Source organism: Eumetopias jubatus, unplaced genomic scaffold, assembly GCF_037043125.1.
Source record: "Eumetopias jubatus isolate StellerSeaLion01/CBP00866 unplaced genomic scaffold, mEumJub1_p1.0 scaffold_16, whole genome shotgun sequence".
Lineage (NCBI taxonomy): Eukaryota > Metazoa > Chordata > Mammalia > Carnivora > Otariidae > Eumetopias > Eumetopias jubatus.
In genome coordinates this window covers 76758927-76786098 of record NW_028274822.1, presented here as the reverse complement: position 1 = coordinate 76786098, position 27172 = coordinate 76758927, and the positions used below count along the sequence as shown (strand labels likewise).

General features: G+C 53.2%; 1 protein-coding gene across 2 annotated transcripts in view; it reads left to right on the top strand.

Annotated features, from left to right (window-relative positions):
* WSCD2 (WSC domain sialate O sulfotransferase 2) overlaps positions 1–27172 on the top strand; it is a 51979-nt gene that overhangs the window by 10111 nt on the left and 14696 nt on the right. The window contains exons 2-6 of one of the 2 annotated variants that reach the window (XM_028116713.2): positions 733–847; positions 4715–4899; positions 18870–18991; positions 21543–21717; positions 26566–26730. In XM_028116713.2, coding sequence (XP_027972514.1) covers positions 733–847; positions 4715–4899; positions 18870–18991; positions 21543–21717; positions 26566–26730 — 762 coding nt within the window. The remainder of the gene's footprint in view (positions 1–732; positions 848–4714; positions 4900–18869; positions 18992–21542; positions 21718–26565; positions 26731–27172) is intronic. The other variant, XM_028116714.2, reaches the window with a different exon arrangement.

Here is a 27172-nt window from a genome sequence, read left to right as displayed (position 1 = left end):
AAAAATTTTCTTTGGATGAAAGCACTCCCCTTGGCCTGCATGTAGGCAAACTATAAAGTACCTGCTCAGTGCTGTGAATGGCCAGATTCCTATTGCACTCGTTTTCCTTTGTGCCGATTACGCACAAGACACTATGGTAGAAACATTTATGCACATCATTCCATTTTGACCTCACTGGGTTACTATTTTCATCCCCACGGTGAAGGGAACTAGACCTTAGAGAGGTACCCTGGCCCAAACTGACTAGGCCAGTGCCTGGAACGGACCAAAGCGGGAAGCTTTTGGGGCTATCCTTGGAGGTATCCAAGTCCACATGTCTGAGGAAAAGTAAATATATTAAGGCAGCTTGTAGAAATGAGAACACGCTGTTAGCTGTGTCAAGCTCTTCAGAGCTGTCTCCATGTGAGTCTCATCTGCGTGGTGCTTGGACAGTGACCCTGGCTTGGCTCCCTGGGTGCTCAGTTGTCACTGGTAGAGCCCAGGGGCTTGGCCTTAACCCTGGCCGCAGAACAGTCCCTTCCTCCTCTGTTGGCCTCCACTGCCTTTATGGGTCAGGGTCTGCCAGCCCACGTGACTTTCAGTCTCTCATTTCTGCGTTTCTGCCCAGAGGAAGGAACTGCTACCAAAAGGTCAAGAAGGCCACGTAGCCACAAGGACACTGGTTACCATTGGTCTGCAAACCCTTTTCTGCTCTGTCCCCAGCCAGATCTGACTTTTCTCCTCTCCCCAAAGCCAAGTACATCGGCTGCTACCTGGATGACACCCAGAGCCGGGCCCTGCGAGGCGTGTCCTTTTTCGACTACAAAAAGATGACCATCTTCCGTTGCCAGGACAACTGTGCAGAACGGTAGGGCCCTGATGTCCCACGCTCCATTCATTTCAGACTCCTTTCCTTCGGCAGTGTCCCTTCCTTTTCTGTGGAAGGGCACAGTAGAGGATGAGCATGTGGCCACAAGGAAAGGGTGATGCCGGGGTGCATGCGTGTGCTCGTGTGTGTATGCAAAGGAGCAGGATCGTTGGTCTGTGGGAGTTAGTGATCGCGTAGCCGTGTGACGTGGTGCCTCAGTGTGAGTTTGTATGTACAGTGTGCAGGGTCAGCAGCTTATGTTTGGAAGCTTCACGCACATGTGTCATGATCTTTAAGTAATAGTGGTTGTATGTGCAGGAGACTTTGTGAATCTGTGTGCGAGGGTCCAAACTTGTGCTCATGTGTAGGAAAAACCTGCGGGTATGACTCGGTGAGCAGGAGGCTTGTATGACATCCATGGGACATCTTGTAGGGCGAAACACTCACCTGTACCCACAGGGTTTTCCAGTTGAAGAAAGTGATGTTCTTGATGAGGACACATACTGGGGGAGGCACTGGACTTTCCAAGGGTGGATGAGGCCCCACAGGACAGGCAAGTGGGGACGGGACCCTCAGTCTGGGCCTGGGCCCCAGCATTGCCACCTTGACCTGGGGTGGCTTGTGAAGAGGCTGCTAGCTTGCCCACCTTCAGACTCTAGCTGCCTGGCTCTGAGGTCACAAACTCTGAAGGACCTCAGCTGCATGGCCATTGTGGAAATGAGCACGTGGGTGGCCAAGGGACTCCTTCCTCTGTCCTTGATTAGGAAGCACTGTCCCCTTTATAATCATCTCCCTGAGCACAGGTCCCTCTCCAGCTTGGGAAAGACTCCGAGCCCTTGAGGATGATCAATTCGCTCACGTATCAAACTGGGAGACACGAGTTCGTGGCCCCCGTGGAGTCACATCCTTGGCCGGGGAGACCGGCACGTAACACAGAAAAGGGCTGTGTAGCGGGATGAGGGTTCAGGTGGCAGGAACTGCAGACCGTGGAAATGCAGCAGAGGCCCCCAGCCTGCCTGGGGTGTCAGGAAAGACTCGGAGGGGGTGACAGCCAAGCGGAGCTTCAGAGGATGAGTCAGATGAACTCACATAATCCACTTGAGTTCAGCAAATATTTATTGCTGCCCACGTGTGCGTCCGGGTGCTGGAAATGCAGCCATGAGTCAGCCACAGCCTGCCCTCTGGGGGCTCCCCAGCCAGTTGGGGAGACGGAGGCAGGCACAGGCTTGGGGGATAGAAAAGCAGCAGCTTACACGTGATGGGCGTTTGCTCCGTGCCAGGCACTGTTCTCGGCACTTTGCAAATACTAACTCTTACCCCCCCTTCCCCTCCCGCAAGACCCCTATGAGGCAGATGAGGAAACCAGAGTATGGAGCCTTCAGGCATGATGGGTGCTGGGCAGGGTGTGCTGTCTAGACTATGGGGGCCTTGCGAAGGCTGATGGAATGCAGGGCTCAGCAAGAGTTACAAAGGTGAGATCTAGAGCCGAGTTTTGAAGCATGAATAGGAGTTTTCTAGGGAGTCACAGTAGGACGGAAAGAACAGCATATTCAAAGACCAGACCTCCTGCAAGATCCTCAACACCCAGCATCCTCAGGTTGGCAGGGTGGAGATGCACAGGAAGTCCAACAGGGAGCCGTCAGGAGGGAGGGGAAACTGCAGGCTGGCTGAAGCCTGCTGACGCAGAGCCTTGAATGCCATCTAAAGCATCCAGATTGGCCACGGGCAAGGGGTAAACTGCTGGAGGGTGTTAATCAGAGGATTGGTGTACATTCATTCAACAAATATTTGTTAAACACTTACCATACACCAGGTGTTGAGAATGAAGAGGTACGTTGGGGGAAGATGGGGGTGGTGGGAGCAGATCATCTAGGACAGGGGTCCTCAGCCTGGAGTGGATATCCACATCACCTGGACTCTGGTAAAATCGATTGCTGGACTCCATTCCCACTTTCTGGTTCAGTAGGTTTGGGTGGGGGTGGGGGGGTGAGGGGGCAGATGGTGGCAAGAATTTGCATTTTTCCTGAGTTCCAAGACAGAGACCATACGGACTCTGCGTGTCCCAGGCCCACGGCTGGGGCACCACTGCTCTGATTTTCACACAAAGCCGCACGTTAGAATCACAGGGCCAATTAAATTAGACCCTCTGGAAGTGGGAGCCAGTTGTGACATTTAAAAAATGTTCCCCAGGTGATCCTAATGGCTGTCCATGTTAAAGAACCACCGATAGGGTTTGGAGGCTGAGCCAAGCCATCTGGAAGCTTACCTGCAAGGCAGTGGAAGCCTGGGGTGGGGGGGTGGGGGGGTGGGGGGGCGGTTAGGGAGTGAAGAGGTGTGATCTGTTTTAATTCCGGAAAGATCCTTCTGGCGAAGGCCACAGCAGGAACATCAGGATTAACAGTCTGAGGCCCTCCCAGGGACCACTGGTGACCCAAAGGACAGCGGGGCCAACTCCATTTCCCTTCCTATATTAGTTATCCATCGCTGGGCCACAAATCATCCCCAAATTTAGCATCTTAAACCAACAAACATTTATCATCTCCCAGTTTCTGAGTGCCAGAAACTACGATCGGGGAGTGGGATTAGCCAGGTGATTCTGCCTTAGTGTCTCCACGAGCTTGCAGTCAAGAGAGGGCCGGGACTGCAGCCGTCTGAGGGCGTGTATGGGGCTGGAGAATCCCCCTCCCAGACAGGCACTCACAGCTGGTGGCTGTTTCCTCCCACAGCAGCTGTCCCTCACCCTCCCTGCTGTGAGCCATCCCAGGGAGGGGGCTGGGGGAAGATACCACTTGCTCTGGCATTGTAACACCCACTGGAAGCGTTTCCCCCCACCTTGGAAAATGTTCCTTCTATCAGTGGGTCCAGTTATACGAGAGGGGCTCAGGGCACCCCAGAACCAGGGCTTCAGAGAGATGGGATGTGTGAGACAGACCGACGGAAGGTAGGCTGGCCCAGCCCCAGAATGCTGGTGGGGTTCAGGCACCAAGATGCCCATTTAGTTTAAGCTGCTCGTGCTGCACCTGCCCAGATGAGTGTGTGGAGCAGAGCATGGCACGTGCCACCCGGGTGGTGGAGGTGTGTGGAGGCACGAGTCTGCCGGGTCTGTCTGTCCGGCTGCCCACAGGCGTCCAGGGTGAAGACGTGAGCTGACTGCTCCCCTTGGGGCTGCCTTGCATGGCCAGGGGCCTGCAGGCCAAGCCTTCCTGGTTCTGGAGAATGCCTCACAGGCAAAGGGGCTGAGCGGGGCTTGTCCAGACCCTCCCTCCCCCTCCGTCCCCACCCCCTGCAGCCAAAGCAGGCCATGCCTTTTCGCCTGTTTACAGAATGGGTGTCCACTGAGAGTCCTTTTTAGGAAATAGTCCGATGGCTATGGGGGAAAAAAAAAAAGAAGTCGAAAACCTTGCAGTGCCTGGATGTTTTGTTTTGTTTTAGGGGAAGGAATTTTTTCCTTGGCTGGATATGTGACCCTGGTTTTGCCATCTTCCGAGGGGATACGAGATCCCTGCCTCCTCCCTTCATTCCAGCTCTTCTCAAGGAACATGGAGGCATCATTCCTAGGGGACGTTTCCTGGAACAAAGGGGCTGGACTCTGGAGATATAATTAGCGCGTGGCTCTAGACGGGAGGGGCGAGAGAGTGCGTTGGGATGGAGGGACCCCAGGCTCGGAGGGGCGTGTGTGTGTTTGAAGTGTATAAGGTGGGTGTCAGTAGGACACATGTGGCCACGTGGGTAGGTGTATGGGGAGGAAGGCACGGGGGTGGTCCTGGGGGTCCTGGGCCCCAGAGCCCTCCCATCCCCCCTGAGTCTCCCGGTCCCTGGGGGTCTGCATGGGGGCAGCCACCCCGGCCTGACCGCAGCCTTCCCCAGGGGTTACCTGTATGCCGGGCTGGAGTTCGGAGCCGAGTGCTACTGCGGCCACAAGATCCAGGCGACAAACGTGAGCGAGGCCGAGTGTGACATGGGGTGCAAGGGCGAGCGCGGCAGCGTGTGTGGTGGCGCCAACCGCCTCTCCGTCTACCGGCTGCAGCTGGCCCAGGAGTCTGCGCGCAGGTGTACGTGAGTCGGCCCCGCCCCTCCCTGTGGCTCCTCCGCGGTCTGCTGCTCCCTGCCCTGCGCCTTCTGTGGCTCCCCAGCACCCCCACGGTTCTGCCCCTGCCCCAACTTCCACCACAGCCCTTGCAGAGCTCTCTGCTCCGGCTACTCCGAGTGTTTCCACCTGTCCGTGTCCTCTCCCTCCCACACAGCACAGCCTGCTGTGTCAGGGGCAGCCCTCCTTCTCGAGAACCCTGTCTTCCTCCGGGACGAAGTGAGCTAGAGGCTGAGCTGTCGGCCTTCCTGATTTTCTGAAAGCATACTGTCTGTAACAGTGATGCGGACGAAGATGAGGACCAAAACGATGGCGAGAGCAGACACCCGGTCCTTTTTTAAATGCCTTTTGCAGAGTAGCCCATCCTCACAGTGACCCTGCGAGTTGGCACTGTTCTTCTCTGACTCCCATTTTATAGACCAGGAAACTGAGGGTCAGTGTCACATAAGCCGCAGAGGATTTAAACCAACTCTGGAGCCTACGTCTTCAGGGCTCCCATAGAGAGAATGTCTTGCTTGTCGGTGCTTCAGTCTTGTTGGAAAAACTCTCCGGTTTCCACACGGAGGGCGGGAGGGAGAGAGGGAGGTGAGCGGGAGAGTGTGGGCGCTGGCCCGTCTTCGGCAGACATTGTCCCATGTCCCCGCCTCTGGCTGCTTCCTAACAGTTAATGTTTAGCAAGAATCCGCTGTGTGCCAGGCACTGTGCCAAGCCCGCTGCAGGACTGTTTTCGTATCCCTTCCCTGTAGCTTCCTCAGGCGGTTACCAGTGTTAATTCCCATTTTACAGTGGGGAAGCGAGTTTAAGTGCCCAAGGTCACCCAGTCTATTTAAAGGTGACCCACAAACCTGTGAAAACTGCGAAGGGCCTGGACAAAAGACAGGGGGCTGGGTTTCTCCCAGTTACCCTTCTGATGCAGACCCGAGGCAGAGACAGGAACCCACAACTGCATCTCTGACCCTTGGGCCAGGGCTTCCCAAATTGGAATGTGCCTTGTTACCATGCAGATTCTGTTTCAGCTGGTCAGGGTGAGATTTTGCATTTCTGAGGAGCCTCCCAGGTGATGGTAGGCTGTTGGGCCAGGGACTAAACTTTGAATAATAAGGCCTCAGACCTCAGCAGAGCTGACACGCCCTGCCCGGAACATTGACCTGCCATCGCGGGCGGCTTTGCCAGTCTTCCACGGGAGTGCCGTTGTTTATACAAATTCGTTGGTTGGTTTGCCTGATAATGCGTTCCGTTTTCCAAATCCCGTGCTTTTGAAGCCCCTGCTCAAGGTTTGCTCTACAGGAGGGTTGAGCATGCTGCCCATTTGCAAAAGGTGCTGATTGCTGCAAATGGATGCACCATCTACCGCCCAGAGTCGCCTCGGTTCACCCGGGGCTGAAGTCCTGTCTGGCAGCGGGCACAGGTGGTGTGTGAAATCCAGGCTGGAGAGTGTCCACACAGCGAGTCTCTGGTTTGGCCGTTAGTGTAATGAGGTTTTAATTTGATGGCAGATTTACCATCCTCACACAGATCCCTTTATGCCAATATTTATGTTCTTTTGATGGTGACTTTGGCTATCCGAAGAGATGGCCTTAGAGTCATGGGTATTTAGTGAGAAAGCTGTTGCCACTACAACATCCTAGTGGGCGAGGATGAGCTGGAGGACAAGAATTAGGCCATGTAGGTCGTTAGCCAGATAGCAGCCAGACCTCCTATTGGTTAATGTTCAGATTGGCTGGATAATCTGGACATATTCCGCCCCCCACCCCCTGATACACACACACTCTCTCTCTCTCTCACATACACACACACAAACTACTGTGATCATCTGATATGAATAACGCTGTCATAGGCCATCGAAGATTTTTCAATCAGCTGAAATATACAAGCCTCAGCACGGAAAGACACTAGCTTCTGTGTAATAGGGTGTGTCTTGCCCTTGTAGCAGTGGGAGGGCTGGGTGGTTGCTGAAGACAGCCCCGGAGGCTGGCAGGGATGCTGCTGCACCCCTCAGCTTATGTACCTCTGCAGCAGCATTACCCGGGATGGTGTTTAGTTCCATCTGAGAAAGGAGTCTTTTGCATTGACGTCCAAGAGGGGAACGTAAATCATGTCTACTGAGCGTGGCGTCCTGGATTCTCTAAGTCCACCACATTGTCCTGAATCATCACTCTACAAGATTTGAAGCTTGGGCACCTTCAGCTGGAGCCTCCAGAAGAAAACTGAAGCCTTATTAACCTCAGGGCTGAGACAAGAATGGAAGTGGCTTGGATAAGGGGATGGATGATTGATAATGTGTCAGATTGAGATTCCTGGTGGGGTCCCGGTTGGCAACATGGTATCTGGAGAGAGCCTGGGGACCACTCATTGAACCAAAATGCTTGAGGAGCACCCTCGTGGATTAGGCGTGGGGAGGATGAGTGGAGAATAAAGCACAGTCCCTGTCCTCGGGAGCTCACCGTCCAGTGGAGAAACAGACCCAACACCAGTGGGGGTATGTGCTGGGGGATTGCAAGGGCTCTGTCTGTGGGAGGCAAGGGAGCAACATTTGAGCTGAATCTCATTCTAAGGAGATTTCCAGATAAAAGGGAGAGCCCTATATTCCAACTATGAGCAAAAAGTGCAGGGTCAGCAAAGGTCTTATGTTGAGTACCCTGTTGGAAGCACCTTCCTTGCTGATGTCCCCTTTTACAGCTTTAGAGACTGAAGCCCAGAGAGCATAAGTGGCTGAGTTGAACAGCCATGGAGGGAGGCTTCACAGAAGAGAGCTGTTTGATTAGGGCCTTGAAAGACACACAGGATTTTGCCTGGTGTAAGAGAGGAGGATATCCAGACTCAAGTTGCGAAGGGGTGGGAGAGAAATCTAGGAAGAGGGGGTGAGTATGCAAAAGTCTAAAGGTGACTTCAGGAAATGATGAGCAAGCGTGATTTTTCTGAGGCCACAGTGCTTCCTAGGGACTGAGCATGGGCTGGACCCCAGCCCTCTGACTCCTAGTTTGGGTACTGTAGACACCTGGACTTCTTGTATTGGATTCTGGACCTCATCTCCTCTCTTTTGGGAGAACTCCTTGGATCTAGCTTACCTCCTACTTTCCCTGACCTCTGGTCTGTCCTTCTGCCCTGTTTGCTGACTCCAAGCAAAACAGAATCGCCGGTGTCTTTGTTCTGATGCAGTGGCACCTTTGGCTTCCCATTTCTGGATCTGATTTGTACACAAATCAGAAAGGGAGGCCTTCCAAGTTACTGGCACACAACACTAGGCAGGGAAATGAGCACACGCACCAGGAAACACGTATGGTAGAAACCAGACTCCATTTGTATTGTCATTAGTTGGTATTAACGCTGTGTCCTAATTGTGTTTCCCTGAGCAGTGGCACAGAATTCTTAATGATTGGAAAGATTTAAAGGAGGCTCATTATCTCCAAACACCACTCTGGTAGGGCATACGCCTTGCATAGGGAGGCAGCCTGCATGTTCCTGAGGTGATGGAATGCTCCTATAGTAGCAAGAACATTAAAAGGTTGGCAGAGCAAATGTCTGCAGGCACCCTGCTATTCTTCCTTGACACAGACTCTCAGGCACATGGACTCTTTGCTCTTGTTACAAAAGAAGCGAGAAATGGACTTCCTTCTTTGTTGGATTACATTTTTCACAGAAGTTTGCTAAATGTGTCAGCAAGTGTAGCTCTCCTCCCAGGGGCAGAGACCTGCCGGTGATTTGAGAACATTACAGCTTTATAGGATGTTGCAGGAATTTCCATTTTCCTGGAAGATTCTTGCAAGATTTGTGTCACAAGGTTTCTTAGAACTACATTGAATCTGTTATATGCATATTGGGCCCATTGGGTGGCTGTCCGTGGTGCTGACTGTCCTTTAGTGTTACCTAAAACCCCCAGGACTGCAGACAGACTAGCTTCTCCCAAGACTCAGCACATTTTCCTCTTGTTTTTTCTGTTTTGTTTTGTTTTGTTTTCTGTCTTGGGGGAAGTATTATGAAGTATTATTATGGTGGAAGTATTACATAATCACGGAAAAAAATAGATCCTTGACTTAGGGTTCACAATTTACATAGTGTATTTTGTGTACTGTGAGTTTTGGCAGTTTGTTGTCTTTGAAAGTTAGAAGGGGAGTTTTGTGTCTTATCAGTTTGTTTGATAGGACCTTGGTTAGGTCTCAGGCACCGTAGATACCATCACATGGACTTCCATCCTCATTGTACAGTGCAGATATGATCCCCATTTATCTCCTCAAGAAACCAAGGCTTGGGAGGTGAAGACTCCTGCCCAAGGACACATTGCTGTGTTATGCTCATTGATAACTCCATTCCAGCCACTTCTGCCAAGGGAAGCTGCCGATGATCGTGTAAAATCACACTGGCTGGAGGGACAATCCCTAGCTCTTCCTTTGCCAGTTCTCGAGGTCTCTCCTTCCCCTTGACATGTGCCCAGGACCCCTGAATTTTATAATGTATATGGGTCTTCAGGAGTTCTGCTGTGTAGGGTCAGGAGGTGATAGGTAGAAAAATTTTCTTCTGTGTCACGCTGGGGAAGAATTGGTTTGCCCTTATCCCCTCAGCGAAGTCCACAAAGGCTATGATAGGGACGTTGTAGTCTTGAACTCAGGCAGACATGGTTTCTATCCCGGCTGTCTCAGTTACTTGCTGTGTTGCCTTTGGCCAGGCTGCTCACTCTCTGAGCCTCAAGTGCCCCATCGGTAAAATGGGGACAATTCCAACCTTTAAAGATGGCCATGACCACCGAGTGAGATAAAGTCAAGGAAGCACCTAGCACAATGTTGTGGAGCAGTTGTGATATGCCCCTTCCTTCCTGAAATGAAAATTCCTCAATGCACTCCGAGCAGCACCCAGTTCATGCTCTCTGAATTTGCAACGGCCCACAGGAGCCTTTGGTGATGCCTAAAAATAGCTGGTTTGAATTCTCAGACAGTTAGGCTCTTTGTGTGATTCAATCTGTCTCTGATTATAGGTAACCGTTAACAGCTCCCAGCTCACTGCCTTTCCTCCTCGATGGCATCTTTAATGCAGTAGAGCCTGCCCTAATTACCCAGGGGGTGGTGGCCTCTTTCAAACCAAGGGGAACTCTTCCACACCTGCCTTTAAGCTGACGCCTGGTGACATTTACCTCATTTTTGTGAAGCCCCAGAACAAAGAGATGATAGGACTTCAGAGACACTTGCAGCTGGTTCTGGGCTGTTCTTCATCTGCCCCCAGCAAAGACAGTTGCCAAACAGTTGCTCTGCTCACCTCTTGCTAGTAAAAGCCTCAAGCTGCCGAGGTCACGCACCATCCCAGCTGGCCCGGCAATGAAGAGCTGACATTATGAGAATGTGGGGCATGAGCTTTTGTGCTGCCTGGACCCCCGCTGTGGGGCTTGAGAGGGTTTCTGGGAAATTCAGGGGGCTGCTGTGGGGTCTCTGGAGCCTCCAGCCTTGTGAGAATGGGGCAGGCCTACCATTGAACGGCAGAGGGGTGGGAAACCAAGAGGAGATGTCAAGCAGGATGGGGGTCATATCCCAATTCCTGCTAGCTGTGTGACCTGGAAAAGCAACTGAATCTTCGTTACGTCTCAGATTAATAATCGGCAAAACAGATCAATAGTCTGGCCGACCTCATAGATACTGTACATGTAACACGCAACACTAGTGATGCAGAGCAAACAACTGATGTTCTGTTGGTCTTTAGTGTTGGTCATGAGGGAGACACTATCCAGGGTCACTGCTGTTGTCCAGAGAGGTTGGGTATCACACAACTCCTGAAGCACAATTCTCAGACTGCAGGCTGGGAAGAGCAATGGCCCTGAACTCCATGTGGGATTTCCCTTGTGGATTAAAAATGTTCCAAGATCCAAAGACATTTTAAGTTGGGTTCCCCCAGAGGCAAGGATGTGACCCTTGGTTTGCTTGGGAAGCCAGCCCAGGATGCACCTGTAGAGGGACGAAGAGGTGAGACAAGGAAGGGAGGGAGCCCTTACAAGATCTTTTACAAAGCAAGTCACCACTGAGGACAGCTGAAGCTTAATCCCACTGCGGGGCTCTGGGAGACGGTGGTGAACGTGTTTCAGAGCTGTCCCACCAGAGGGGCAGGAAGCTGCCATGTTTACTGTCCCACACTTCCCCCTCATTGGCTGAGGATGGTTCTTGGGGAGATGAACTCTCTGGCAGGTCCAGCCCGTTTGGACCTTTGGCAGCCCTAAGATTGAGCCGTGGGTGGTTATTGTTGGTCATTGTCCATCTGTATCAGGATAGGGAGTGACAGGGGCTCATTAATGGGGCACCAACAGAGCTACCATGTAGGATCCAGACACCCTTCACACATCACGGATGAGCGAAGGAGAAAGGAGCAGGGAGTCTTGGTTAGGTCTCAGGCACCGTAGATACCATCACATGGACTTCCATCCTCATTGTACAGTGCAGATATGATCCCCATTTATCTCCTCAAGAAACCAAGGCTTGGGAGGTGAAGACTCCTGCCCAAGGACACATCGCTTAGTCAATATCTGGCCCATGCCTGTCTGAAATTAAAATCAGTTCCCTTTCTGCTGGGCACCAGGGCTTTGTGCAAACAGGAAGGTATCTCCCCACTGCTATGGCAGTGCAAAATTCTATCACAGAAGAGTGTTAGGAAGGTCAAGGGACCTGTGCTGGCCACTTCTGCTTCATTTGCAGATGTAAGTAGTGAGAGGGCCTCTCACCACTGATGGGGAGAACCAGGTGGCCCATTTTATAGATGGAGGAAATGAGGGTAGCGGGAGAGTTAAAGGTCTTGGCCATCGGGGTTTTCTCCATGTTCCGATCACCAAACCATGATGGAAAGCAAGCTGCCGAGAGAAGTGGCCTCCAAAGCATGCTTCCCAGATCCCTGGGAGCCCCCCTTTCTGCCAGACATCATGAAGCCCCCCGGTGACCATGTGGGTTTGAATGGGCAGGACTGTAGGAACACCCCGCATCCAACAGGTCAGCTGCTCCTGGGACCGCCTTCCCATACCTGGTCCCCTCCACCCCCACCCCTAGCACCCAGCTTGCCCAAAGAGAGACTCACAGCAGTGCCTCCTGATCCCACTCCGGCTCCTTCGTCCTCTGAAAACCTCACCTTATTTGCTATTCAGAGCATTCAGCTCAGCCCTCCTCTGTAAGCTGGGAGGGTCAGGGGCTCATTAGCAGATACTTAAATGTCAAAGGGAGACCACCTCAGTGGAGCTGGGCTGGCAGAGTCTTCCTTCCCCTTCCCACCCTTGGAGTCTGGCTGCCTGAAGACGGCCCGGCATCTAGGTGTCCAGGCCAGTGGGAGGAAGTCACACAGAGAGATGGCAGGGAAGAGATTGAACTTCTACACCTGCTTTTCCATTTAAGTCTCAGGGCGGGCGGCAAGGAGACAGGTCCATAGACCTTCGCCTGCCCCTTCCACTCTACTTCCGGCTCACCAGGCTCCTGCATCTCTGTCTCTGTGTCATCACCCACTATCCAGGCCTCCATTTTAGCCTCGTTGAGGCTCCAAAAGGAGGGGAAACTTACCCAAAATCGAGGAAGGGTGGAGCTGCCTGTGTGACAGGTCAGGGCTCCAAGGTCCAGGGAAGAGAAGCAAAGTGGGTGGCAGAGCCGTGTCTGCTGACCGCTGGGTTTCTGCTCCTTGGCCAGGCACCTCGTCCCGAGCCTGTCGGTTGCAGGGAAGTACTATGGCTTTTGGGTGTGGGGCCAGACTGGACAGCCTCTTCCGGAGCCCCCAGGTCAGGGCCGAGCACCTTGAGGCCCCCTGCAGATGCATGCAGATGTGGCCCCGTCAGCAGTTGGAGCCCCAGACACTGGCATCGGCCTGGGGGTGATGGAGGGCAGAGCATTTGGCCAGGGAGGTCCAGATGCATGTGTGGGCTCACAGGACCCTGAGTGATGCCCTGGTGACCTCAGTTACTCAAGGTCACGTCTGCAAGAGGATGCAGGGGTGACTCCTAGCAGCGGTGACCCCAGAGACCACTGTGGGTGGATGCCAGCTCTCACATGCCCCCGGGCAGACACATGCTGCTGTCCAGAGACCCGTATGTCCAAGGTCCCGTGACACACAGGACCCAGACAGACACCAGTCATGTCCGGCTGTGAGCTCGAGGCCGGGAGGGTCCCCATGCTCTCAGCATCCTGGGGAGAGACTCCGCCCAGGCTGGGCTCACTAGAGAGACCTGCCCCCTCCTGTTCCTCTCTTTTGCATGGTGCACTGGGGAAACAGACATATCTGCTGGAACCTAGGTGCTGGCTATTCAGGGGATTTTAGAGAAATGCCCAACTCCTGGTGGCATTGAGCCTGTCTGGTGGGAGGTTGGCTGAGGCTCAGCCTGGCCCTCTGCTAGGAGACAGGGAGCCCTCCCCTCAGCTACACGGTTGCCAGGCAACCCAGAGAGATCCCCTAGGGTATGTCTCCACCCCATGGTGGTGGTCCCACACCCAGCCGCAGTCACGTAGAGATGCCCACATAGACCCCCCATGGCCAGGTTCGCAGTCTTGGCGCTCAGCGTCCGCACACCCACACGGGTCACTCTGTACTCACTTGGCCACAGTCACACACACACTGCCTCCTTGTCACACACTCTATGCACACCTGTCACACCTCCCAGACACATTTTCACTACAACCAGGCCCACAGCTAACCTCATGGCCGGGCTCTCTTGCCTCACTGACAAACAGACAGATGCTGTCACCCCACAGGTGCTCCGACACACTTGACCCCTTCTAACACAACTCTGACCTCTCCCCGCCTGGTCTCAAGGGAGCGGTAGGGGCATTCAGGAAGGAAGCATCTAGAGGGGAAGAGGAGTTGGGCTTCAGATCTTTACAGTAACCCAGGCCTGCCCCTGTCCTGGAGGGGCCTCCATGAGCCTCAACCCCGGAATGATTGCCTGTAGCAACCCTCCCGGCCTCAGCCATGACCCAGGGGGCTATAGGACGGTCTCCTGAATGGAATCCCAGTGGGGAAGAGGAAGGTTAACAATTTGAATATGGTTTTGTAGACTCAGGGTCAAGAGCTGGACGTTTTTGTTTTGTTTCATTTTTGGGTACTTAAAGAAAATCTGACTCCAGTGTCCAGATATCCCAGATTGACAGCCTTGATTTGTGAATGATTAGTGGTCAAAGTGGAATGAGTGTGAAGGGCAGGAGAGGCAGAATAAGCATCACAGTGTTTTGCAAAGGCTAATACGAGGCCCGGGGTGGCTTCTTAAAAAGGGACAGCCTGGAGAGTGTGAGGCCGTGGAGCTCAGACATTCCTGGGTTCAGAATCCAGAAGCCACTCCTTGTCAGCTGTGTGGCCTTGGGCAAGTCACTCTCCCCCTCTGAGCCTCAGTTTCCCCTTCTGTGTAACGGGAAGAATGAGACCTTCCTTGTAGGGGACAGGTGTTTCCCCAGTGGCTGGCGCCCAGAGAGCAGCCGATAATACCATCCAGAGCAGAGGAGGTATCTCACTTCAATTCCAAAATCAGCTCTCTGCCTTTTCTGTGCTGGCTGATTTTTGTCAAGTGGTTTCAGCCCTCTGAGCCTTGTTTCTGCATCCGTACAAATGGGGTTGCTTATACCACCACGGCGATGCGAGTGTTCAGCAAGGCCACACATGGGAGCAGCTCGGCCTGGTTCCCAGCAGACAGCAATGTGGCCGGTACGCGGGAGCCACGGTGATACCAGCCGTACCCCAATATTCCTGTTAAGCACCTAATCATCATAACCACATCATTCTTATTGGAAGAAGCAGGGACTTGGAAGACAGAGCAACCTGGCTTCATTCCACTGTCACTGAACTGCTTGGTGACACCGGAAGGCAGAGAGACTCCTTGAGTCTCCGGCTCCCCATCTATAAGTGGGGAGAGCCACAGCATCTACCCGGGTGGCTGCCGTGAAGAGAGGCCAGGCAGCCAGCACGGAGAGAGAAAGCGAGCTTCCTTCTTCTAGAAGCGAGGCAGCGTCCCTCTGCCCTGGGACCGGAGTGGGTTTCCCGCTAAAGGGCTTTTCCGGTTAAGTGAGGGTCCGTGCACCTACTTTGCGAGTCCCACCTCGTAGCCATGAGTCTTTAGCTCAAATGCCTGACTCCCCTCCCTGGCCTCACCTTGGATGGCACATTCTCTGAGCATCATCGAATCTTCCTCGAGGTGACTGATGAGTTTCCGGGGCTTCCCTCTGAGCACCCTGGTCCACGGGATGGGACACTAGTGGCATTTGGGGTCTGACAGTTCCTCACTTGGGGAGGGTGGAGTGCCACCCTGTCCAGAAGAGAATCTGCATGGTCTGTCCACCTCCCTGCCATCGATACGTGGGAAACTGAGGCCTGGAGGACCTCGGGGTCGGTCCGCGGCACCCTGACCACCCCCAGCCACCACCAGCTCCCTCACCAGCCTGGAGCAATGGCTAAGGACCACGGGGGAGAGAGGACTGGATGGTGCGAGCCTGCGGCGTGCTCTGGAAATAGCTGTTTACCCACATTCCAGATGTCTTCTCAGTTTGCTAGATTTGCCTCTGCCAGGAGCGACTGCGGGCTACCGGGTGCCAGGTGGTAGAAATAATCGCTAGCATGACAGCTGACATTTAAAACGATCACTCCCAAACTCCTTCCCTCCCCCTCCTCCACCATCCTTCTGCCCGGGGAGCAATTCCATGTCCTTCTACCTACACGCAAACTTCAACATACGTGGGTGTGCCAACAGGGAAGTTTGATGTTCTAGACAGACCCGGAGACAGACCTAGATGGAGGTGTACGGTTGTTGCAGCTTGCTTCCCTTTTTCCCAAGGGCTGACATCTTGTTTCTGCGATGATCCGCAGTAAGTTCTTGCCAACAGCGGGTCCTTAGGTTTGTCCCGTAACCTCCCTGTCTGAGCCCTGCTACTCTCAGCTGCACAACCAGAGTCTACTCCAGACCTCTCAGAGTTTTCCAGGAGGGGCAATGAGATGATGTCAGTAAAGTTCCCAGCAGAGTAGATCACACGTGGCAGGCACTCGGTCAATGACACCTACTTCTGTGCTCCTGGTTTTGATCTGCGCTATATGAACGGTGTCCTTGGTTTTCCGTGACAGCTGTGTTCTGGGAAGGTTCGTGCAACTCGAATTTGAGGACAGCTGACCTCAATTTTAAATGGGCATCATGAGCCTTTTGATAAATTTGACAGGGGCATTAAAAAAATTTTTTTAAGATTTATTTATTTATTTCAGAGAGAGAGAACAAAAGAGCATGTGGGGGGGCGGGGAGGTATAGAGGGAGAGAGAGAATCCCAAGCGGACTCCGTGCTGATCACAGAGCCTGATGCAGGGGCTCGATCTCACAACCCTGAGATCATGACCTGAGCTGAAATCAAGAGTCTGACGCTCAACTGACTTAGCTGCCCAGGTCCCCTAAAAAAATTTTTTTTAAAGATTTATTTATTTGACAGAGGGGGAGAGAGAGAGAGAGCATGAGCGAGCATAAGCAGGGGGAGCGGGAGAGGGAGAAGCAGGCTCCCCGCTGAGCAGGGATCCGATGGCAGGGTTCAATCCCAGGACCCCCGGGATCATGACCCGAGCCGAAGGCAGACACTCAACCGACTGAGTCCCCCAGGTGCCCCTAAAAATTTTTTTAATTTGTCTTAATTACATTAAAAATACATATCCACTATAGAAAAAGCTAGAAAACGGTTTTAAAAAGATGGAAATAAAAATTGCCCATAATGCTACTCTATTTATTAGTCAGCGTTCTCCAGAGAAACAGAATCTGTAGGAGTTTTATATATATGTATATATGTTAGGAGATTTATTTAAGGAATTGGCTCGTGCAGTTGTGGAAGCTGGCAAGCCTAAAATTTGTAGGGCAGACCAGCAGGCTGGGAACTCAGATAGCAGTTAATGCTGCAGCCTTGAGGCAGAATTCCTTCTTCTCTGGGAAACCTCAGGTTTTGCTCTGGAGGCCTTCCACTGATTGGATGAGGCCCACCCACATGCTCAAGGGTAATCCCCTGTAAGTCTCCCTAAAGTCCAGTGCATATAAATGTTAATCACAGCTACAAAATACCTTCACAGCCGCACCTGGACGTATGTTTGATCAAACAACAGGGTGCTGTAGCCTAGCCATGTTGACCTAAAACAACCATCATGGGGCGCCTAGGTGGCTCAGTCGGTTAAGTGTCTGCCTTCAGCTCAGGTCATGATCTCCGGGTCCTGGGATCGAGCCCTTCGTCCATGTCCAGCTCCCTGCTCAGCAGGGAGTCTGCTTCTCCCTCTCCCTCTGCCCCTCCCCACTGCTTTTTCTCTCTCTCAAATAAATCTTTAAAAACCAACAACAACGGAAACAACCATCATGCTTGCTCTTCAGAGATGAGCCTGGTTATCAACATGTTAGCATAGGTCCTTCTAGAGATTAATATTGAGAGATAATTTTTATATAAAATTGATACAATATGTGGAGTTTCATAGTCTCAGTTTATATTTAACCTCTTGAACTTATGTTCTTCTCTCTAAAGTACCCCTGAATGCCATTTGTTATTATTATTTTTTTAAAGATTTTATTTATTTGACAGAGAGAGACACAGCGAGAGAGGGAACACAAGCAGGGGGAGTGGGAGAGGGAGCAGCAGGCTTCCCGCCGAGCAGGGAGCCTGACGCGGGGCTCGATCCCAGGACCCTGGGATCATGACCTGAGCCGAAGGCAGATGCTTAACGACTGAGCCACCCAGGCGCCCCTTGTTGTTCCATACTTTACCTGTCCAGCGCTTCCTTGTTGGACACCTAGGCTGTGCCCTGTCTTTCACGTGTTGCTTTAACTAAATGCCACCGCGTATATCCTTATTCATAATTATGTGCACCTTCGGCGGGCACCACAGCAAACCCACCCAAACCCCCTTTACCTGCGGTGACTCTGGGTGGCCAGTGGTTCACACCTGCCCCCTTGGGTGAAAATGACCATTGGCCCAAGAGGAGCAGGCTCTCTAGGACAGCCACTGTGGGACCGACGGTGGTACAGCTCATCCCCCATGCTCGGGGTGGAACCCAGCCAAGGTCACACGCTTGCTTAGCTCCTGCCAGCCCTGCCCTGCTCCCCCCCATCCCCTCCTGAGAGTGCACCTTGATAAAACACCGTCTCAGGTACTGCTTCTAGGAAACCTGACCCAAGGCAGTATCTCTGAGTAGGGTTTTGGGGTGACTGCTGTGGCCTCCACAGATTTCCTGTTGTGTGTGCCTGGGGTGTTTCCCCGATTTGGTTATCTTCAAGGCAGTCCCTCCTGCACATCAGTCCCTTGTAGCCTGTAGGTGCTCAGCACTGGTGGGCAGAGACTCCTGAGGCCCAGGAGGGTGGGAGGGAGAGGGCACCCGGTGCTTGTGAGGAGGAGAGACAGGATAGCCCTGGGTACCTCGCTTCCCTCGATCCTCAAACGGCCATCTCCCGATGCGATTGTGAAAATCCTCCATGACATCTGTCACGTCCCTGAACGGGGAGTAACCATTGTTGACCATGAGGAGGCAAGGCCCAGGAAGGCTGGCAAAGAAAAGGGAGCCATGTGGCCCCACCAGAACATCTCAGTGACCTGGGCTGTCGACAGTGTTGCCAGGGCTGAGGAGAGCACTTTGAATTTTTTTGCTGATTAGTCTCCATTTTGGTTCACTGTGTGACCTTGGGCAAGACTCTTGCCTTCTCTGGGCTTTCATTTAAAAGCTCTTTCTGGGGCGCCTGGGTGGCTCAGTGGCTAAGCGTCAGCCTTCAGCTCAGGTCATGATCCCAGGGTCCTGGGATCAAGTCCTGCATCGGGCTCCCTGCTCGGCGGGGAGTCTGCTTCTCCCTCTGCCTCTGCCCCTACCCCCCAGCTGGTGCGCACACGCTCGCTCTCTCTCTCTCAAATAAATAAATAAAATTGTTTAAAAAATAAATAAATAAAAGTGCTTTCTTCAGAAGGTGGTTCTCCAGCTGAGATCTGACTCCTGCTTTTCTCTCCGGCTCTCCAGATGGGAGCGCGGTCTTCCGTGGCTGCTTCCGCAGGCCCGACAACCTCTCCCTGGCCTTGCCCGTGACGGCCGCCATGCCGAACATGTCCGTGGACAAGTGCGTGGACCTCTGCACCGAGAAGGTGAGCCCGGGGTCCTGCTCACAGAACTCCAGGGAGGGGCGGTGTGGAACAGCTGCAGGAAGGGGGGGGGGGCTTGGCAGGCAGCCCAGCCGGGACGAGGGGGTCATCTCTGTGATCTGTGACACGGGAAAGGGACACGACGGTTTCATGTGGATCAAAGGGGTAGAGGTGCCTTGGGGTCGATTTCTTTCCCTCTGAGGAGGTGTGTTTGTTCTAATTGTCGGGAATGCTCAGCAATGAGGTTAACGCCCACAAGCGCGAGTAAAAGATTATCAGGGAAAGGCAAGGGCAGCCCCACATTGGGACAGAGTGAGCTCCCCATCACTGGAGGCATGCAAGGAGAGTCAGGGCAGATGTGGCATCCAGAACTTCAGGCGTTGGATTGAAGTTGGACTAGATGACTTGTGGGTCCTTTCTCAGCCTGAGATCCTTCCTCCCTGGCCAGACAGTGAACTCCACAAGAGTAGGGCCTGTGCCTTGAACACTGGTGCCCTCCCAGTACCCAGAGCAGGGCTAGGCATATCGTTGGCACTCAGTGATGTCCGAGGAGCTCTAGCCTTCTTTCAAGATGAGCTCATTACATGAGGGGCCAAAGAACCACCCCTTCCCCACCACAAAAACATGGTTGCCCATTTCATTCATTTGCTTGGCTAATATTATCGAGAAACTACTTTGTGCCAGGCCCCCATGCTCAGTGCTGGGGATGCAGGGTCAACCAGATGTAGTGTCTGTCCTCAAAGATGCTGGCACTTGCTGGGGGCCTCCCTTGTGGCCCCTGCCGGATGCTCAAGCCTGCCCCCCAACTCCCAAATGCCCCACCTGCTCTGAGTTGCGCTGCTTGGCCCAACCCTCATCGAGTCTCCCGATGCATGAAGCACCCTCGCACGAAGCAGGATTGCTGAGAGGCTGTCGCTTACTGAGCACGTCCTCCATGCAGGCCTCTCACCACGGGTCTCAGTTTACCTCTCACGTGAAGGCTTGGAGTTGAGGATTTTCCGCCCCATTTCACAGATGACAAAACCAATGCCCAAACAGGTGAAGTCACTTGCCCAAGCTCGTAGCACAAGCAGTTAGGGCTGACACCTGGGCCTGCCTCGGCATCTACACTCTGAATTTCGGAGCTACCCTAGAGAGGCTGCCAGAGCCATTCAGGGGCAGCCAGGCAACTTCAAGTCACCAAGCATTTCCTGAGCGCTTACTCTGCTCCTAAGAGGCATCCTGGAAGGTCAGGGAGGAAGTTCTTAAGTTGAGGAGGTTAGACCAGCTTTTGATCCAGCTTTTTCTCCCGGGCGGGAATGCCCCTCCCCCACGGCATCCCCTCCATGGACATTTCTCAGTCCTTGATGACCCTGGAGCCGGCAGATCAGCTGCAGGTGGGACGCAAACACGGGAGACAATGAAGTCCCCGGGCAAAACAGCGTTAACAAAGGGTCAGACTGTACACAGGACTGGAGGGAAGCGAGGGTGTGTGGGTGGACAGGAAGGCCCCTCTGCAAAGCTCCCTCTTCCAGTTTCTTCTGATCTCCTTAGGGGTCATAGGAGAAAAATTGAGGGGATTACGTGAGCGGGGGTACAGAGCTGCCTGGGCCACGGGGTGGAGGGTAGCAAGCAGATTTAGGCTATCAGCGGAGGCTCGATATGTATCACCTGTTGGAAATGCCATCGGTCATGGCCCACACAGACCCATCTGCGTACCAGCATTTCTCTCTCCCTCTGCTCTTCAGCTAAGAGGTAAAGTTCCTTTTTAATACGTGTTAGGAAGAAACCGAACCTACTGTGCAAAATTCGCTGGACTGGCCCCCGAGGTGTGATCTTGGTTTATTACTAGCTTATTTGTATCGGGGAGGATTCAGGGCTGCGGGTCTGGAGTATAAGCGAAGTGGACAAAGGAGAGCCCCCTGCCTTCCGAACCTGAGTCCCACCTTGCTCCGGCTTAGCTGCTCCACAGAACAAAGCAGATAGGAGCAGCTGTCCCCACGAAGAGCGAAGAGCGTAGCTAACGTGGGGATCCATATCCTCTTTGGCTTAAAAGAACCGGCTCAGGCGGCTTTTCCCAAGGCGTGGGCTTCGTGTCACTCTGAGACCTGGGGATTTCCGGTGGCAGGGCGCAGGACGGTGAGAAAAGCAGTTTCTTTTCAGTCTCCTTTCCAGCCCTCCAGGAGAAAGCTCCGTGCTCAGGTGTCTTAAACACCTCTCAACCCTCCACGAATCTCCCCTTTGCAGGAAGAGCAGAGCCCACCAGGGCTCTTCTTGGCAGGGCCTCCTTAGAAAGTAATTACATTGTATTCTTTCTATAGTATTTGAGGTTAGAGCGTGGAAATGTACCGAAGTGCGGGTTTCATTTGTCAATTATACCTTAATTAAGCTGAAAAGAAATGATAGCCTGGGAGGTGCGCAAATGGGGCAGACTCGTTAAAGTGAAGTTGGGGGACCCTCGTGCTGGGGGGAGCGGTGGAGAAGGGGACGTTTGGAACACCAGCCCTGCTCTGCATGGGGAGTCGGGGCAGTCCGGGGATTTCAGGACATTCTTCCTTCCCGCCTCCCCCTGCAGGAGTACCCACTGGCCGCTCTCGCGGGCACTGCCTGCCACTGCGGGTTCCCCACCACGCGCTTCCCCCTCCACGAGAGGGAGGATGAGCAGCTCTGTGCCCAGAAGTGCAGCGCAGAGGAGTTTGAGAGCTGTGGGACTCCCCGTTACTTCATCGTGTACCAGACACAGGTCCAAGGTAAGCCGGGGCTCCCCCGGCGGAACCCTGCCCCGGATGCTCTCCGGTGGCTTCCCTCCCAGAGGGGCCCCGGCCAGCCCAGCGCATCCCGTCCCACTGGGGCTGAGCAGGACAGGGGGGCAAGGGCAGGGCTGGGGAACTTGGCCTGGCTCAGGGACGACAACAGAGACAAGGGCCCCAGGCAAGGGGTGTCGGGTTCCAGAGACCCTCATCTCTGTCCCTCCTACTGAGCCCCCACCTTGGTGGCTCTTCTCCCGTCGTGAAGGCGGTGAGATTGAGTGTAATGTCAGCTGGGCTGGGAGTGGGGGACCCGGGTGACCAACCCAGAGCTACAGCAGGATCCCGGGCAAGTCTCTTCACCTTTCTGAGCCTCAGTTTCCCCATCTGTAAAATGTAGTGGTAGATTGTTGACCTCTAGGAGCCCTTTCAAGTCTAGGATTCTATCCATTTATTTATAGAAATCTTCTCTTTCTCCACCTCCCGTCCCCCTCCCTTTGCTGGTGGGAACTCTGCTTCCCGCTTGGCTCCTCGCCCATCTCTTGGGGCTGCCGGCCCGTGGTGGTGGCAGTGCTGAGGGTCTCTCGAGGACGTTCTTGGGGCCGGAGTCCGTGTTGAGTTTTTAGTTCACACTTTCTCACTGAAGCCCCTCAGCTCTCCTGGGCGGTGGGAATAATTATCACGGCCGCTTTAGAGGCAGGGAAACTGACACGGAACAGTTAAGGGCCTTGCCTGAGGTCACACTGCTTATAAAATTTCTAGCCGAAAGCCATTTCCTCTGACCGAGGCATCATGAAGGGCGGGTGGCGCTTAGAGAGGTGCTTTTGCTGGGACACTCCATCCGAAGGAAACCCCTGAAGGGTTACCCCAGTATCTGAATATGTGGACCACCTACTATGCGCTGGTCCTGTGCCCCATCTCACTGAATGATGTAAAGCCCACAATAAGCCTACAGTCAGGGAAACATCATCCCTACTCCCCGAAGCCTGGAGACGCAATAAAATACGATTGGGCTAGACCTCCTCTTCCTCTCCCAGGAACCGGGCCTCCATGTACAGTTGGGCAGGTTGTGTACTGCACAGTCATAACCTGTAGGAAAAGTGGTACCCGAAAGCCAGCCCAAGCTCTGCACTCTGGATAGCAGTGCCTCTGCCCAGAGGAAGGGGAGGGGGCCTTTTTCTGATGGGTACAAAAGTGTCAAAAGAGCTAGTGGCAGCCCCATCAAGAGCTCGTACCCTATTTGGTCTTGACGGGGGTACCAGTGGTAGCCGCCTGTGGCTCCTTCTGTGGCACTTAAAGTCCTGCTAAGAGCCCAGTGAGCAGGAATCTGGTAGGTGCGGCTCTTGGCTTTGTTTATAGTCCAGCGAGGAGGGATGAACATTTGTTAGCTTTTAGGAAGTGTTGGTTACTCTGTGCAGAACCGGGTTGCCCTAGCCTAAGGGAGAATCGTGCACAGATTAATTATTCCATGACCGTGAATGGCTTTGATGTGGATGGAACGGACATTGGAGCCTTTTCAAAAGCAGATAAAGAGCCCCTAATTGATGGCTTTGCTCATTCCCTGGGCCACGTCCCCAGGCCAAAACTGTTCTTCAGTTTTTCCACATCAGGCGTGCAGTCCCTCACACCAGCGAGGTCCGTGGTTTATTAGGTTGCCAAGAGCCTGGTCCACACGGCTGCCATTTATCCTGCATTTGCTGCGTGCTAAACCCTGCCGGGAATGGAATTATCGAACACCTACTGTGTGCCAGGCACCATCTAAGCCCTTGAGACTGAATTAACTCTTTCAGTCCTCACAATGACCTAGGTGCCGCTATTATTCCTCTTTCACAAATGTTGGAAAATTCTAAACACTTACAAATGTTCTAACATTTACCAAAGCTCTGAAATGACCATCTTACAGCTTGGCACAGAGAGGTTGGGTAGCTGGGCCCTAGTGGCACAGCTAGGACAGGGCAGAGCTGGGCTGCAGACCCAGGTGGGGTCTGGATCCTGGGCTGTGCTCTGAACCACAACTTCTCGGTATACTTTGAAAATGCTTCGCACAGACCCTCCTTTTCCTCCTGTAAGGTGATGAGCCCCGTTTTTCAGGAGGAAACGGGCTCTGAGAGGGGGAGAGCCTTGGAGTAAGACCCAGCTCTGTCCGATTCCAAAGCCCCACACAGTCCTGCTTTGATTTACGGAGCTTTTTTTTCAGGGCTGAAATAAACTTTCTTTTTTCGGACGGAAAACAACAGCCTTTACCTTGGAGTGGGTCTTGGCCTCCCAGGCAGCATTTGAATGGAGAATGCTGTTTTCTCAAGAAATTGGGGGCCGGGTTTGTTGTTTTCTTTTTTCTCCCTCCCAACATCTTGTGATGGGGGAAAAAAAATGTCAAACCTCCAGAAAAAAAACTGGAATCACACCGTGAATGCCCATATTGCATCCCGTAGGCTTTACGTTTGCCAACATTTTGTTATGTTGACTTGATCATCCATCTCTCCGTGTCCCCATCCCTAGATCCTTCTTATTTTTTTCATGCATTTCAAAGGACCGTTGACCCTTGAAAGACACGGGGGTTAGGGGTGATGTTGACCCCCCGCCAGCGCAGTTGAAAAATCCACTTTTTTTTTTTTTTTTTTTTAAGTAATCTCTGTGCTCGGCGTGAGACTTGAACTCACAAGCTGGAGATCAAGAGTTGCATGCTCTTCCAACTGAGCCAGCCAGGTATCCCCACGTCTGACTTTGGACTCCCCAAAAACTTAACTCCTAACAGCCTGCTGTTGATCAGAAGCCATACTGATAACACCAATGGGCAGTTAACCTCCATTTTGTATGTTACCTATATTATACAGTGTATCCCAATAAGTAAGCTGGAGAAAAGAAAAATGTTATTAAGAAAATCTTAAGGGGGTGCCTGGGTGGCTCAGTTGGTTAAGCGACTGCCTTCGGCTCAGGTCATGATCCTGGAGTCCCGGGATCGAGTCCCGCATCGGGCTCCCTGCTCAGCGGGGAGTCTGCTTCTCCCTCGACCCTCTTCCCTCTCTTGCTCTCAGTCTCTCATTCTCTCTCTCTCAAATAAATAAATAAAATCTTTAAAAAAAAAAAAAAGAAAATCTTAAGGAAAACACATTGATGGTAGGGTATTAGATTTATTAAAAAAACTCTTGCACAGTTCAGACCCAGGTTGTTTGAGGGTCAACTGTAAATTGCAACCATTTTACATGTCAGTGTACATATCCTTAATTATAATTCAATATTTGCTGTTTTTGATTTTTTAAAAATTTTTTTGAATTTTGCTATTTGATTTTTTTTTCTTAAAGATTTTATTTATTTGACAGAGTTGTGAGCACACGCACAAGCCGGGGAGCGAGCGGCAGGCAGGGGGAGAGGGAAAAGCAGGCTCCCCCCGCTGAGCAGGGTGGGGGGAGGGCACGTGGGGCTCGATCCCAGGACCCTGGGATCATGACCTGAGCTGAAGGCAGACGCTTAACCGACTGAGCCACCCAGGTGTCCTGCTAATGATTTTTTAAAGTAACATTTACATAGCGTGGAATGCACAGATTTTTAAGGGTATTATGCAAAGACAATTGGATAATCTGTACCCCTATCAAAACATAAAACAAGCAAGTTACATACCTAGGCTTCTTCTGCAGTGTGTTTCCAGGAAAACCATTCCCAGACACCTACTTGGCTTCAACAAAGACAAAGACCGGATTTATTTTTCCCAAAGTCTGCTCTGAACAGACTGAACCTGGCTGGGGTGGCGGGGGTGGGGGGAGCTGGGGCCCCCTGGCTGGAAGTCTCAGCATGAGGAGGTGTGGTCGATCGGCACTCATGTGTGAGCCCCGTGTTAACACACCCTCCCTCCTAAGACCCTCCTGAGAGCACCACTGTTGTCAGTGGTCCCATTTTATAGGCGAGGAAACTGAGGCTCAGACCCATCATTTTTCCCAGGGCGCCCGGCAGATAGGTGGCAGAATTGGAATTTCAATTTAGGAACTCAGACGTTTCCCTTGATGGGCTGTTATGAGTGTGGCTCACAGTAAGATCTCGGTAACGGCGGGTCCTGCAGGACGGGAAAGACCACCCTGGGAGGAATTCTGCGAAGGGCAGGATGGGGGGTGGTGGCAGAGGCTGCAAGGAGCACTGACCGGTGCCTCCAGCGGGACTGGCTCTGTGCATGAGCGGGGCGGAGCCCAGAGGGGCGCCCCTGCGAGCAAAGGAGGAGGAGAAGGTGGAATGGCGAGTGTGGACAGCTCAGTCGGAGGTGGGATGGGAATGGGGTGAGGACAGAGAGTGGTTCCTCGAAAGAGATTTTTGTAATGATGGCGTGATTTTTCCATGTGTGAATGCAGATGTGATGGAGCCAGAGGGGTGAGAGAGAAGGGGGGGATCGGGGAGGAGGGAGGAGGTGGGGGCCCAGGCATGAGGACCCCTCAAGGTGCAAGAGAACCTGAGGGAAGGCCCAGCGCAGGGGACTCTGCAGTGGAAGAGGGAGAGGAGAGAATCCTAGATTGGGGGTTCCAGCCCTGCTTCCTCACTCTGGGCCAATGACCTCGATCCTCGGTTACCACAAAGGGACAGCAGACCTGTCCTCTCCCCTGCCACGGTTCCCCTGCCCCTGAGCCCACCAGACTGCCTGCCCCCCCACACGCTCTTCCTTCCCTCCCGCTCCCGGGGCAATAGGGCTGTTCCCCGCTCCCAGCCCTCATGTCCACCCTGTGATGAGGAACCGTTTTCCTCCTTTTAACCATGAGGAAGTCACCCTGGGCCGCCTGGCTGGGAGGGGGCGGGGCGTGAGACTCGCACCTGGTCCTTCTGGTCCGGCTCCATCCGCCCTCGCCCCCGATTGTGTCCTGCCTTTTGCAGACAACCGCTGCATGGACAGAAGGTTCCTCCCAGCCAAGTCCAAGCAGCTCATCGCTCTGGCCAGCTTCCCTGGCGCTGGCAACACGTGGGCTCGCCACCTCATCGAGCTGGCCACCGGCTTCTACACTGGCAGCTACTACTTTGATGGTTCTCTCTACAACAAAGGTGAGGAGGCCAGTGGGGAGCAGAGAGGACCCACCGGGAGGGCAGGGGAAGACCCTTCTCGAGTGCCTACTGTGTGCCACTCAGCTCGCCCGGGCGTGGTTGCTAAGACCTGCTGTGTGCTTGGTACCTTGCCTCCACGTACACCCCACAAACATCGCCTGAGCAGCATCTCTTCAATAACGGGCATGGATCAAGCACCTACTGTGCACGTGCCACCTCCTCTCTCTGGTTAGGGCACCACAAACATGCCTTGAGCGCCTACTCTAGGCAGGTCCCTCCCTGCAGACGTTGAATGGCCAGCAACTCCATGCTATATACAGAGGGACAAAACTAGGTTCATTTGAGAGGACATTTACTGAGCACCTACTATGTGTCAGGTGTCTTATCTACCCGGAAGCCAGTGGTATCCAGGCAGAGTCTGGAATGGGCTCACGGATGTTTA